The sequence below is a fragment of the Gambusia affinis genome, linkage group LG23 (assembly GCF_019740435.1).
Source record: "Gambusia affinis linkage group LG23, SWU_Gaff_1.0, whole genome shotgun sequence".
Lineage (NCBI taxonomy): Eukaryota > Metazoa > Chordata > Actinopteri > Cyprinodontiformes > Poeciliidae > Gambusia > Gambusia affinis.
The window spans coordinates 5,303,610-5,318,814 of NC_057890.1; the positions used below are offsets into that span (position 1 = coordinate 5,303,610).

Consider the following 15,205-nt stretch of genomic DNA (forward strand, 5'->3'; position numbering starts at 1 on the left):
CTTTTGAACGCACAACAAAGAGAGCAGCAGCGTGCCGCTGAGTTGGCCGAGGTTTTATTGTGTTTGGTTGTTGTTTCGGAGAGGAAGGCTGGACAGTAGAGCTGCTAGCTGAAGAATGGCTCGGAGGTAAACAGATATTTATATCTAAAAATTAGAAAAACTGGACTCACTATTTCTCTTTAAAACATTGATAGAACATTTATTTCATATAGCAGTGGTAGTGCATTTACATTCAACTGTATAATCAACAAAATTACAAAAGAAAACAATACATAGCCTGGTATATACATTCAAAATTTTAACCTTGGTTTTGCAATCTACGTTAGTGGATGTTACATTTAACAGCTAAAACACAATACAATCAATTCAAACTTGAAAGTAAACCCACAAGCTTGTAAGTTTATGTCATACTTAACAACACTCATGCTTATGCTACTGACATTTTAACTGAACACAAAAAAAAATAAGGTTATGTAACAAAGAAGTGTAATACTATGCTTACAAAACTTTTAAAGCTAATTAAAATGGGTATCAGAAGTAATAAGATGGGAGCACAACTGATAATTTATGACAAAACCTAAAATATATAGAAACTGACCTTTAACAGTTTTAATAAAATGACAGATGTACATTTCCAGAAGATAAGTGTTTCAGTGACAAGCTAAGATCTTTAGTAATACAACTACAAAAATAAACCCTAAGGCTTGTCGTGCCATATTCACATATCCCTTGGGATTTGTTCTTCATTTTGAACAACATACTAATCAGTCCTTTAAACCAAGTTATTGCAACACTGACCGCACTTACACCTTTTGGCTAAAATGTCAAGCTAGTTTCATATCAAGGGAGCTAGCTACGTTAGCCAAGTTAAGTTTGTAAAACCACAAAAAGCAAGATGTAGTTAGATAGGGTCTGAGGTGTTCACAGATTTAAGCTATTCACAGACAACTGTGGTCCCCAACGCCCTTGTATCCTGGGAGGTCACTGTATAAACTGACCTAAAACAAACCTAGTTTCAATGCTGCACACAAGCTAAAGGCTTTAAAAGATAAATTGAATTCCCGCTCTGATTCTATTTAGAGCGGTCACTTTATCTTGACCATTCAGACAAAACATCATATATTTTTATTCTTTTTAATTACTTTAGTTTATGTCTGTATGTCTTTATAAAGAGTAATCACAAAAAAAGGGGGGTGGGGGGATGGAATGGAAGGTGCTAACCATCCAGACAACGCTAACACTGTACCAATACCATGTTCAGGACTGAACACAAGGGTTCATCTTCATTCTGCAACCACCTGGCCTTCTTGCAACATGTTAAATAGTGCTCTCCATGTTTGCATCTTCTTTGTATTTAACAATGCTGATGCTAGCATGTCCATTGCTAAGTCTGTTAGCCTCCACTTCATTCTTTTTGGCCTGATCCCTCAGCAACAGCTTCTTCTGTCTCTTAGCTATTTTGACGTAGAGGACTCCCCACAACATATTGGCCAGGATGTAAAGTCCAATAATCAATCCCAGGAAAGTATACCTGAAAGTGAAGCATGTTGGAAAAACAAAGTTATATGTTGTTTTGCATATTGATAGTTAAAGTATGTATTTTTTTCCCTGTACCTAAACGCGTTGGAATCATAAAGTCTGCATGCTCCACGTCCTCCACATTGCTTGGTGCCCCACTTCAAACACGTCCGATCAATCAGTGCTCCAAAATATATTGGGGGAGGGATCCCACCTGGCAGACCGAGGTTACATAGGCTGACACGTTGAGAAAAACGGACAAAAATATAATAAATGGAAAAAGTAGTTGAGTTTTGTTGCTCACCTAGAGTTCTTACGATCAGCGTCTGCATGCCTAGTGCCAAAGACTTCAGATCTGGCTGGATGGACCTAAATTAAAGTTGATTGATATAGTTAACCAGAGTATACCACCAAAGAAAATGAGAAAAGGAAGTTTTTCTGACAATCATCAAAGAACAAAATGTGACAATTACGCATGTTGCCATAAGAAGACAAAATAAAACATGCTTTACATTTGCTAAAATGTAATTTTGGAAGACAAAATGCAAAGCTTCCAATATGTGCAATGTTTTTACCTTACCTCAGGAGCACAATATATCCCGGCGTGCCTCCACAGGCAGAAATAAAGGCTCCTAGCACTGACAAAGCCATGTAAATTTTAAATTTGTTGTCACATTCAGTCCTTCTGGGACACTGGCCCAGCACAGCGGACATGTTTGCAGCTGGAGACGTGGACGTATCAATGCACGTACAGTTGTGGAACACCTTTTAAAAAACACGACAATGATCTGAATTAGATTTTTCTTGATTTCATATGCTAACGTTCTATATTCTGTCTGAAATAAATAAATGCACGTGGTGAAACAGGAAGTACCATGCCACACTGATAGGGGGCAGTGTTGATACCGTGAGGCACATTGGGCAACAGGTGCTCCTATTATATGAATTGAAAAAAAACTGAAAATAAAAAAAAACATACTTGTGACCAACTGCATTAAAGCAACCAGACGTAGAAATAAAAGCAAACGAGATCATACACAATTTTCAACTTTAACTAAAAAAGTAAATAATAAAAACAATCAAATCTTGTGTTCTTGTCATTAATTAAATGATTTTAAAATACCTACATTTTGGCTAAAATCTAAATTAAAATCTAGCCTTCTATTGGGGCTTACGAAGTCCTCCCCTTCCTTTTTTCAATATGCGTTTTTTTCTTTTGAAAAACAGAAGAAAATACGAAGAAAACAAAACAATCTTTAAAATAAAAACAAGAAAAGCAGAAAATAGGAAGGAAGAAAATGCAAAGAAAGATTACAAATCAAATTATGATTCAAAAAAACAACTACATTAATACTGAATGGATAACTAAAGAAAGACAATTAAAACAGTAAGATTGGAAATAAAATAGAGAAGCAAACAAAAGTGATGATGTTAAATTAATAACGGTAAAAATTATAAATATCACTTTATGTTACCCTGCATAATCACAAAAGTTGGGAAAGTTATTATTCCTTATTTTTTGGATGCAATATTTGCCATGTTAAGTACTTTATCAAGCAATTTATTTATTTGTATATTTGTTACTAATATTACAATGATAGGAATGGCCACTTTATCCAGTGGACATGAACTCCATGTTCACTATTGGAAAATTATCTCACCATTGCCTTTCCTGTCCCAGTGACGGTCTGGCAGCCAGCCAGGCAGGGAGAGGCGTACGTCATGCCGTTATAGGCACACACAGGATCCCAGTGCTTCATGGAGCAGGAGCAGCCCATGTTGCACGGCGACAACAACGTCGAATGATGGTAGGATACTTGAGGATAACTGGAAAAGAGACATTTGTGAGAATGTAACGGAGTCAAAAACATTCGATTTTGAAACGGATCTGGGTACAAACGTGTCCGTGTGCGGGCCACTCACCCTTGGTACGCCACCGTCAAACCAGCCACCTCTGCGTTGTCGCAGTGAAAGAAACCCTGAAGGGAAAGCATACAAAAGGCCCCAAGGGATGCAGAGATGGACACTCTGGCCGCGCCAACGACACCCAATTTAAAACGCTTCAGGACAAAACCGCCAGTGATGAAACCCAGGGCAACTGCGGGCAGGTTCATGATGCCTGAATAAGGGATGGGCGGAGAGGGTGTTGGATTGGAAAACATAGCTCAAAGCACCGTCACTGCAAAATACATATGAAAGAAAAGAGCCATTTGGAACCGTTTCCCGGATTTAGTCATTTCAGACTATTTGTTTTCAGAGCACTGACCATATTGGACCGCCACTCATACAAGCAGCCATCAAATGCTAAATACAGCTTGCAGAAAAGGAGACCTCACAGTGAGCCATTTAATGCCTACATTCTTACATCCAATTTTTCACACACAATCACACTTTCCTTTCACAACATCATTTTTTGTGGGGGGATGATGAATGTACCTATGAGAAAATTAGCTCTGGATGCCGCCTGGCCATAGATCTGCTCCATGAACTTTGGTTTGAAGGTGATCATGCCGACAAAGCCATTGACTGCAACCAGGTTGGTGAGGATTATCATCGTGTAGATGCTGTTCCTGAAGAGTCTTTTCAGCGAAGGAACAAAATCTGGTATAGAACAAACCATTAAGGCAAATGAAAGTAGCCAACGATCCGGTATGAAGCTGTACACCCTGATTCATCTCATGTTTCCTCTACCTGGCCAGCCTGTTCAAATGCTGAGTTACCTTTAACCATTTCCTTAAATGTGACGGCCTTCTCTTTGGCTTCACCATCTTGGGTCTCATCTGGCAGGAAGCTTTCCTGTTCTGGTCCAGAAGCTAGCTCCGTACTTTTTTTGCCGCCGTCTTCCTCCTCCCCCTGTTTTGGTAAAGACTTGGGCAGGAAGAAGAAGGGGATGCTCGACAGCAGAATCACTGTGCCATTCACTATGAAGCCCAGCCACCAGGCTCCCACCCAGCGAGAGTCCTTGTAGGTGATGGTGATGCTGTCTGGGGGTCAAAGGCAAAAGAGAGATAGTTTGGTTGTACAAAATGTTCCTGCTATGCTGTTTCCTTTGTTCTAGAAAGTTGGAAATTCCTCATTTGCAAAGCAAAAAAGTGTAAATAACCTCTGAAATCTCAAGTAATACTTTGAAAATTTCCCAAACCTTAAGACCCAACATGGCTGCCACATGCATAAAACCTGGTGATTGCTACATTGTTAAACTTTTTGTCTGCACTTATGGTATCTTTTATTAGTCGCACACAGTGCTGTACAACCACGGTTAGCAGAAAATATTGCTAACTAGTGTAAATTACGCTTTAATGATGTAGTCTGTAGCCATTAGCCATTAAAGCTACTAGCATTAGTTCGCTAATGCTAGTAGCTTCGCAACTTCCGCCTTCAACACAGTCATTCCTTCAACATACAACTTTTGGTCTAGATGGAGTGCAGTAAGAGTAACATTTAACTAGTTTGTTAGCATCCTAGCAGCTAACAGGGGAATAGCTGCTTTAGCGACAATTGTTCAAAACATGGCAGTTGAGGCAGTAGCTCTTGCTCTGTCAGCACTATTGCACTCTTGCTCCATGACTCAGGGTTTTACTCTTACCCAACAGCCACACCATAAACATTCAGAGTCACAAAGGTTAACTATTTTTGCTAAAGTGCTGCTCAAAGAGAGAAAGTACATTTCCCAGACTTATTCTTATCAGTTATGGTTTCACTCGCAGCACACTGTAAAATATAAACTTTGTTGATTCAAGGTACTTGGAACAATTGAAATTCCAGTAGGCATGTTGCGCTGACTTCCAAATATATTTCAAGTGTATTTGTTTCGAATCCATTTTTATTTAGACAAATCACATACCTAAATCGACAAATCCAACATCCACGTAGGTCTTGGCCAGGTAGGAGCCCAGCATGAACCCAACCATTGGGCCTAGCATTCCTGTTGTGTAGATACAGGCTAGCGCAAGAGAAGAAGAGGGTGAGAAACATGTAAAAAGAAGTCAGATTATCATTAATTTTATTTACAGACATGGTTCCTGCTTGGTTTATGTGGTTTTAAATGTCAAGCTTTTTTTTTGTTTGTTTTGGTTTGCTTTTTACGTATCCCTAGCAAAACGCTGTTTTGGTCAAAGTTTTTGGCCGGATGGCTAGATGTATAGTATAATTTATGGTTAAAGATAAGAACTTAAGTGAGCTAAACTTGACCCTCTGCAACTCGGTTTGAGAATCTCACATTGAAATTAAGCAGGAAGTAACTGTTGAATTGCTGTTTAATCATAAGCTAATAAAGAATTTACATCCAGCTGGTGGACAACATGCTACAAAAGTCGCTGTCATTTAAAAAAAAATGTAATGAAGCCATTTGATTCAGGTATGTTGGAGTCCTTGTAGACTGGGGTAGAAAACCCCTTCACTAGAACCATCTGAATTAGACAAACAAAAGAAATCAGTTTATATGGTTTACTCCAATGTGGACGTTTTACACTGACTACATATTTTGGAAACTATGACTTTATTTGTTAAAATAAACAAACTGGTTTTGAGCTCAACCCAAAAAATATTGTTAAACTCATGACAATGACTTGACTAAACTTCGATAAAACATGAACTAAACTTGTTTAAAATGGCAGCATGTTGCAAATATCAAAAATGAAACAAACCCAAATAGAAAGGTGTGTTCTCTTGTCTAGAAAAGTCATCTAGATAGGATATTCCCAAAGGCATGGAGGGAGTCTCTCCAATTCCACGCAGCATGTTTCCCAGGAAAACGTAGATCCACAGGGAAGAGCCGACTGCCTTTTCACAAGCTGAGAGGAAGGAAACTGAGTTTAAACATCATGTGACTAAGCAGGTTGAGAATCAATTATGTAATGGATGAAGGTGGACATTCAAACAAAGTGCAAGATACCTTGTATGGCTGCTACGTCGGGTGTCTCATCCTTCTCAGTCAGGTTGTGGTTGGACAAACATGGCAGGATGCTTTCAGTGCTGTTGACTTCAGTGTTGTGGGACATACTGGTCTCATATTTATATCTAGAAATAAAAGTATGATTAATGTCAGAGATTCTGGTTTTTCTGTCAATTCATGTTTTAATATCTATGCTTATGTGAGAAATAAAAAAATGTTCTGTGCTCTCACCCCAGGCCTCTTTTTGTTACTTCAGAGCGACAAATGTATAGAGAACTGATCCTGCCAAAATTGGCAATAAGTATAAAAACAAAACAATGGCTTGATAAAGTAAATAAAGTGCAAGATATTGCACCAATTTTATTTATTTATTTTTTTTTACATAGGAGCACTCCTGGCTTATTTGATAATACAGAGTGACATGAATTGATATTTGTTTATATTTTTTAACAAAGTTAACTTAGTATTATCAGTATTATTTAGGTTCCTAGTTTGTTTCCAATCTGCTTGTTGTAGTTCTTAATTTCGATTTTGCTTCCTTATTTATTCATTTATTTATTTGTTATTATTACTTTTATACTCTATATTTATATTTACCTGTTTTGCCACTAGCGGCAAAAAATATCTAAAAAAAAAAGGAGAAAATCTCAAAACTGTGGTATACATTTATATATAACTCTACCCAAATAAAATCCCATTAGAATACATTAACGTTTGTGGAGAAACATTAGATTCAGTTTCAATTTGACTTCAGTTTCACACACTCGCAGGGTACAAACATTAAATATAAAAACACACATTTTAGTGGAGATCTAAGAGAGTGCGCCTCTTTGTGAATGTATGTACACCCACTACATTTGTTTTCAATGTGCTTTGGAATTGTTTACTTACTGCTGTTAAATATAGAGAACAGTTCCCTCACCAGCCAACAATCCAACAAATGGTTGAAGAGTAAATGAGATTTATACTAACGGGCCCTGCAGGAAGTGCGGCAGTGCAACAATGAACGATCCGGCGGCCATGACGAAGCAGCCAATACCAATCAGCCGGGGACGATGGAGCTTTGCACCAAAGTAGCTCACAAAGGCGATTACCAGCAAGTTTCCTGTGAAGAGGGAAAAAAATGCAGAAAACCATTAATTAAAGGAGTAGCTCCAGTATTTCAGAATCCAGAACATCTTGACTTCACGAACCCATTTCAAAGCTGCCATCTATGACCCCAATCAAAGAGCTGGGGATGTCGAAGCGTCTCTCAATCTGCGTGATGGAGCTCTTCATGTAAGCGCCTCCAAAAGCTTTGGCAAAGTACATAAAGGCCAGGGAGACCAGGAACAGCTGCAGGAGCACAAACATTAAGAATTAGGCTTCTACAGGCCAGGCTTGTTGATTTGAACCAATGACGTCATGTCAAAGATCTCACAGTGATTCCTGTTACAGTAAAAGAGTCTAACTTATTCCAAAAGTAATAAATGGATCATTTTTGTCAATGAAAACAAAAATAGCTTCTGATACATGAGCTAAATCAGGCATTCAGCTCATTCAAAAAAATAAAAAATAAATTGAATGTTAGTTAACTGAATAAGTACTAAGAGACAGAAATTCATCCCTGTGAATTCATCTTATAATTTCAACCGTATATATTTTCGACGCACATATTTTTAAAATATGTGCCATCTGGTGGAGGAACAAAGTACTACCAGTGGCGAGTTCTGCTTTTTTTTTTTTTTAAGCGGACTTGAACAAAATTAGTTTTGGAATGGTGACAGTATGGAATATATATACTGTATATATATATATATATATATATATATATATATATATATATATATATATATATATATATATATATATATATTATATATATATATATATATATATATATATATATATGCTTCTACTGTTTTGTTTATATGAGATCATTATTATTCATTACGTAATAGGTAGGTAGTACATACCATGATCAACAGAGCAACTTGTGTTATGTCAGTGTTAGTCATAAACATAGTACAGTGTCAATCCTAAAAATCACCCCAGCTCCACTTAATCTCAGTCAACAAACATGTGAAAAGGTCTTACATCACATCAAAATGAATTCATTTGGAAACTGTTTGCATGTGGACTGTTTTTATTTTTTTCTCTCCAAAATGCAAGTCAAATATCTTGTCATAAAAGCAATTTCACTAACCTTGAGCTTGGAGCAACATGCCTTACGTGGTTTTTTGGAGTCTATGCTCATGATGCTTCTATGTGCTCAGCTTTTGCCAGATAAAAAAAGGAGAAAACACAACACCGAAATCCCTGCAGATAAACAGCATACATTGTAATACAAGATCTTGGAGCAAATTCTATTGAATGTCTTCTAAAAATAACTTTAAATGCATTTCTAACTTTGCATTCTTATCCATTTATCATATAATGGCAATGCAGTACAATATTATACAAGGACAGGCTTTTGAAACAAATGTATTCTCTTGAAGGAGACTGGTGGCATTCACACAAACCTGCAAAATTTCAAATAATATCCAAAACAAAAGATACAAGAATTTACAGTCTTTTTAACAAAAGACATTTTTAGCAGTACACATACAATAGTAATTCTGTGAAAGCATAAGAAAACATACCTGTGAAGCACTGATGGACAAGTATGAAGGATTCAGACTGATTGATAGCCGTAACTACCAGCAGGACTTTGCGCCTGAGGCCTGAATCTTATCATCAAATTACATCACGTGTAACCAGTAACTCAGGCAGTCATGCTGATCTTGCTGATCACGTCAATAAAAGACCATCCAACCCACACGCGAACTGACGTGCGCCCCAGACACAAACACAACTGCGACCGCACAGTTTGTTCAAGTCGTAGCAATAGGCGAAGAGGTTCAGATGTTCCTCCGGCATTCAAGGTCCCGCACATCCTCCTCCAAGAAACTTCACAGCCATCCTCTTTCGGAAACACAACAAACAGCAAGCAGCGTGAAGCTGGCCAAAGTTTATTGTGGTACGAGCGAGCTGTTTCTGTTAGTCTGGCCCGTTTCAAAGAGTGAAACGCTTTCCTCTCCAGAAGTATTTCAGGTCTCGCAAATGCCCGGGTGTTTCCATCCGAGGCCTGATCAAAGTCCTCCTGTACCATTGATGGCCGAGAACAATGGCTTTCTCTCAAATTCCCCAGTACGGCACATCCTATCGCCTTATCACTTTTGTTTCACAGTTGGTATTCACTGGAGGCTCGTTCGATCACAGCTCACAATAAATGGCGTGTCTATCTCTTGAACAGATTTTAATGTAAGGATTTCCTAAAAAAATAAAATTAACTGGTCTTCTGGAAATTGGCTGTTGTTTACGACATTCTCTTCCATTGCTGTTACGCAGTTTAGATGAATTATGAAAACAAATAATAGGCAGAGCTTGCAATGGACTGGCGATTTGTCCGGGGTGTATCCCGTTTCTTGCCCGTTCACCGCTGGAGAAAGGTACCAGCAGCCCTGGTGGCCCCACTAGGGATAAGCATGTAAGATAATGGATGGATGGATGGATGATAGACAGAACATATTTACTTCTCTTTTCTCTGTTTGAAACTTGTAAATTGCAAATCTGCATTACTCCAGAACCCTTGTCGAGAACTAATGGCCAGACATTTTTAGTCAAGGTTTTTAGCCAGAATTCTGGTTCAGTCATTTACAGCAAATGCTCAGTCCTGAAGAAGAAAAGTAGCCGTAAACATCACACAATACAGTATTTAATTTTTCTGAAATACTGTATTAGTTTAATTGTAGTTCTAGCAGACCATACACACTCTAACACTTTACCTTGTTGCCATGTTGTTTTGGATCATTATCATCCCCCAGTTTCAGTGTCGGGTAGAGACCAGTAGATTTAATTTAAAATGTTGCGGTATGCTAATAGGAATTCATGGTAGCTTGCAACCTAAAAACATTTCCGAGGTCTTTGGGAGACAAACATCCGTCGTCATCATTCCCCTAACTAGTAGAAATTTAGACTTGGGTGAACATCTTGCTTCGTTTGTCACATTTTCAGTAGTCTTACCTTTTCGGCCATTGCTCTGACTTCAGTAATGAGCACATTTTTGAGTAGCCATAATTTTGGTGTAATGTCTTGGAGTCTGCACATTTTCCTTGCTTAGATGTTTTTCTTGCCTACCCCATTTTTGGAAAAATTGCTAGAAAAAAAATTGGCTTCTATTTATGTCATGTCTTATTTAAACCTCATCATCATCATCATCATTATTATTATTATTATTATTATTATTATTATTATTATTATTATTATTATTATTATTATTGTTGTTGTTGTTGTTGTTGTTGTTGTTGTTGTTGTTGTTGTTTTTTTGCAAATTCCAAGACTCTTTAATAAAGTTGAAAAAGAAAAGCAATAAGTGTGGAGGATGCTGCCAGGCTATAGAGCGAACCCCATGCTGCAGCTGCAACATTAGTTCCCTTTTGCTAAAATGAGTCATTTGTACTGCCTCTCGAGTGGCAACATTAATATGCTTTATCTCTTGCCCATAAAACACAATTATGACTAATGATCATTGTGTGTTTAGGGCAGTTGATTAAGCTGTGTATACAGAATGTACTTCTAGTGTGCTTCCACGTTATTGACTTGTGTAATATGTTACACAACTGCCAAATAGCAGGAGTTCAGAAACATAGCAACTCTGGTAGAAGTGCAGAAGGACATTTCTGTCGGAGAGCTGCAGAATGCATCCCAAAGAAAACAGCAACCCTACGGGGAAGTTATAGTTTTGCATTCTTTTGCTGAAATAAGACTTTTCGTCACAACCACTAGAGGGTGCCATTTCACTCTTAAATTATGTTTTATGTGGAACTACCTCTTGCTTAACTCAAGTAGATTGACTTATCAAGCACATTTTTTATCCAGATATTCACGTCACTTGTTTAAGATAAAACCAAACAATAAGTTGTGTCCACTTTAAATCTTTTATTAAACAGAGCGCTTTGCTTTGTTTATGTCTGCCTTGATTTAGGCAGACATGCTAAATAAATCCCACACGCTTTAATGATTAGTAGATTTTAAAACATTTGATGGTTTGACTGGGACATACCCTTTCCGTTAAGATATTGTTTTTGTTAATGTTGTAGTGGTTTGCACCACAGGGCCACCGTAGGAACAACAAGCTTTGCACGCGCAGCCGGTCACGTGCTTGTAGTTATATTTTCTGCTAGTGAGGTCCGAGCATTTCACATCCAGAACTCGGAGGTCTGAGTTCTCCTCCTGGCAGCACCGGAAGGTCCGTTTGACCCGCAGGTACGCGTCTGCCGACGCCCTGTTGGAGAGGGAAGAAAATGGAGGGAAATTGTGGCGCGCTGGATGTTTTCAAGCTGTCCAAACAAAGTTTGGTTTCTTCTCACCAGGGCTCCAACAGACATCGGCCCTCACACACGGGTAATTCGATTGCCTTCATTGATGGAGCAGTCATCAATGGTGACGTTCATTTCGGACAGTTTGGGCTCGCAGGTCTGGTTGGAATATAAAAACTTAAAATCAATAAATTTGTGCAAACAGCGGGATTACTATTAGCTGTAATATTGATAAGTGCTGAAAAAAATACATCATTTTTTTAATGTTAAAGGGTACACACGAACTAGGAGTAGCACTACAGCACAGCTTGCCTCAAAAATAACTTAGAAAAGTAGATGCTTAGAGGTTCAATGAGTAATTTTCTCAAAAAGTCGGGCAGTTTAACTTTTCAACTTAATTCCTGTTTTGTGACAAAACAACTGTAACTCTGGCTGTATGTCTGGGGTTGTTGCTCTCGGTGAATGTCCACCTGGCCTGCAAGTCTTTTGTCCTAACGAATTGTGTGTTCCTTTGTCTTCTTGGTGCTCAGTTTGTGCATTTTCCACAGAGTTGAGTGTTATTTTTATGTGGTGTGGGTAATTGTTTGTTTTTTGTTTGTTTTTTTTATTGATCTGTAAAGCATTTTGAGCTGCTTTTAGCATGAAAGGGTAGCTTTATAAATAAAATTGATTTATTGATTGATTGATATGCTGAAAGGACAGATGTGAGGACAGATTGAAAACATAAAATAAATGCAAACTATAATCAAACAAGGATTTAAAGAAATTCAGGTGTGAAGATAGTGAGAAAACACTGGCAACACAAAAGAAAAAAAATCAAACATGTATGTTTAAAAATTAAAAACATTAGTGTAAAAAAATGTGAAAAAAGGTTTGTATTTTAAATAAGTTTATTATTACTGTATTTGTTTTGGTCTGTCTTTTAGCATTGTGACCTTTGTCCATGTTATTTTACACAAATTAGCTGTGACACAAGCCAAAGATAACCTGAACAAAGCCAAAATGTTTTCAAGGTCGGTTGCATCACAACAGTAGCCAACAACTGCCATCAAACGTCTGAAATTTAAATTTGTCTCCAGCATTTCTTTGCAGAATTGTATTGATTTACATTTTCATGTGTGAACAGCCACTTTAAGGTTATGACATAGAATTCTAATAACATACATGTCAAGCATGTCTATTTTTTTCTCATGTTAAATTCTTTGATTATCTGAGAAAATTTATTGGGACAAAAATAGAAGAAATCTGTTTTAACCCTCAACGAATATGCGCATGATTGAACATTTAATGGTGTCCTGAATTGTTAACGCATTCAGAAAACAATCAAAGCATTGTTTATTCATTGAAAGTATTTATTCGATTTTAAATTAATAGTATTACATCATGGAAATGTGTTTGATTATTGCTTAATTGTTTATTTTGTTCTCTCCTGAAAGTTTCAGCTTTTCCGAAACTTTGATGTGTGATACTTATCTAGTCCGGTAGGGGGCAGTAGTTTTCTGAATTTTACCAAAAAAGCAGAATGAAACCTGTTTGCCTTGAGTCACAGCAGCTTCGCTTGTTGTCCTCATCATGAATTAAAGAAATTGGGTTAATAATAATAATAATAATAATAATAATAATAATAATAATAATAATAATAATACAGCAGAAAGGTTCAATATAATTACTTCAGGTGATTTTTATAAACGTAATCATCTTTAATAACGCTTGTAATTCAGCGGCTATTTTCAGCATGCCATATTATTGATCGAACTGGAAAGCGTAAGTCTTCATCGTGACCCCTCCGTCTCCACACCACGTTTCCAAAACAATACTTCCTTACGTCATGCCTGCGCCGCTGGTGACGAACTAGTCCACTACACCCCTCCTATCCTATCCTACCTCACCTTTCCTCACCACTCCGCTCCAACTCTCCCATCAGGACCAGGAGATGTTCCGCGGTGTCGAAAACAACACAAAGGACGAACTTTACTCGTTTCGCACTTTCGAGTGCTTTTAAATATCCACTTTGGTTGAACTCTAGGGAGAAGGGAGGTGGGAGTTTTGTCGGTTGAGTGTGCTTTTCTTTTTTTGGGTGTGTGTTTGTTGGGGGGCGGGGGGTCCCTTTTTCCTTAGGAAAAACATCACAAGTCAGCTCTACCCCCCGCTGTGTGTTGCGCTTCCATATGTCGCGAAAGCAGGTCGACCATGACTACACCCTGCGCAGCATGAGCAACCTGATGAGCGAGCGCTGGAAGAAAGTCAACGACGGAGGCGAGCGCAGCCTCATCAAAGCTCCGTCCAGCGGCAGCATCAGCAGCCAGGGCGCCGCCGCATCCTCCTCCTCCACAGCGGGCGCATCAGCCCCTTCCACCGCCGCCGCCTCTTCCTCCACTACCACCAACACCGGGGACTTGGAGCGGGCTGCCCGCAAGCAGTTCCAGCAGGATGTCACGCCAGCCTTCGTCTACGTCCTGGCCGTGTTCTCCGCTCTGGGGGGGTTTCTGTTCGGATATGACACCGGGGTGATCTCCGGCGCGATGCTCCTGCTCAAGAGGGAGCTGGACCTGAGCGCCATGTGGCAGGAGCTGCTCATCTCGAGCACCGTGGCCGCGGCAGCGCTGTCCGCCCTGCTGGGGGGCTTCCTGAACGGGCTCTTCGGTCGCAGGGTGTGCATCCTGCTGGCCAGCTTCTTCTTCACAGTGGGGGGTGTCGTGCTGAGCGCCGCTCCCGGGAAAGAGGCGCTGCTGGCGGGGAGGCTGATCGTCGGAGTGGGCTTAGGTAAGATGCGAGAAACATGGAGAGTTTAGATGGAAATTACCATAAGTAGTGTAACTTTAGAAACCCCTGAAGCTGTTACACTTTATTTTTTATTTTTAACTCCTCACATGTCTTAATATACTGGTTATTAGTCTTCAGTATCTTGCAAAAGTAGTCGTATTGGTGCTCCCCCCCACAACTTACTTCAATAAAACCACAAACTTTATTGTATTCTATTGGAAATTCATCTTAAAACATGGCAGAGTTGAATCAATTCCTTTTCAGAATTAGTATTAATGTAACTCTGAGTTATTTCAACAACAACAACAAAAATAAAAAATTGAGTAGTATAATCTAGTCCAAGTGTTAAAATGACTCAATCGCTTGTTGAAATAACTGAAAGAGTTAAATTCACACCAGTTCTGATGACGACCAAATAGACTTTGGGATAGTGTTGCTTTAGGTCTGCCAAATTATGAAATAGAAGGAAGCGACATGCAAGTTTACAAATGTTGGCTGTTTAAAAATTTGAAAAGTGCGACATGCATCTGCGTTTTACCCTCTTTGCTGTGAGGGCCACAATTAAATCCACCTCAGCCAGTTCCTTTCAGAATTCACCTCTCATTGAATCCGCCTGAAGGCCTCAGAGGTTTGCTTGGCGAACGCCAGTGAGCAACCAGGTTAGGGAGGAAGTTAAAGCAGTTTGACACAT

General features: G+C 38.8%; 2 protein-coding genes across 3 annotated transcripts in view; one reads left to right on the forward strand and one right to left on the reverse strand.

The window, feature by feature from the left end:
- Nucleotides 1–13: 13 nt before the first annotated feature.
- LOC122826139 (solute carrier organic anion transporter family member 1C1-like) lies at nt 14–9,324 on the reverse strand. 2 transcript variants are annotated; one of them, XM_044107663.1, is made up of 15 exons: nt 9,034–9,324; nt 8,598–8,710; nt 7,606–7,747; nt 7,385–7,517; nt 6,413–6,537; nt 6,165–6,311; nt 5,363–5,461; nt 4,239–4,502; nt 3,955–4,119; nt 3,442–3,637; nt 3,180–3,345; nt 2,099–2,283; nt 1,823–1,887; nt 1,615–1,732; nt 14–1,531 (listed from the first exon to the last, which is right to left on the reverse strand). In XM_044107663.1, exons 2-15 carry the CDS (start codon nt 8,646–8,648, stop codon nt 1,318–1,320), a joined length of 2,070 nt encoding a protein of 689 aa, XP_043963598.1. In that variant the 5' UTR covers nt 8,649–8,710; nt 9,034–9,324; the 3' UTR covers nt 14–1,317. The 2 variants fall into 2 exon arrangements, with proteins under 2 accessions (XP_043963598.1, XP_043963599.1); XM_044107664.1 differs by lacking the exon at nt 9,034–9,324 and having other exon boundaries at nt 8,598–8,893.
- A 2,220-nt stretch (nt 9,325–11,544) lies between these two features.
- Nucleotides 11,545–15,205, forward strand: part of LOC122826140 (proton myo-inositol cotransporter-like) — a 68,922-nt gene continuing 65,261 nt past the window's right edge. Inside the window, exon 1 of the mRNA XM_044107665.1 lies at nt 11,545–14,514. Coding sequence (XP_043963600.1) covers nt 13,920–14,514 — 595 coding nt within the window. The 5' untranslated portion in view covers nt 11,545–13,919. The remainder of the gene's footprint in view (nt 14,515–15,205) is intronic.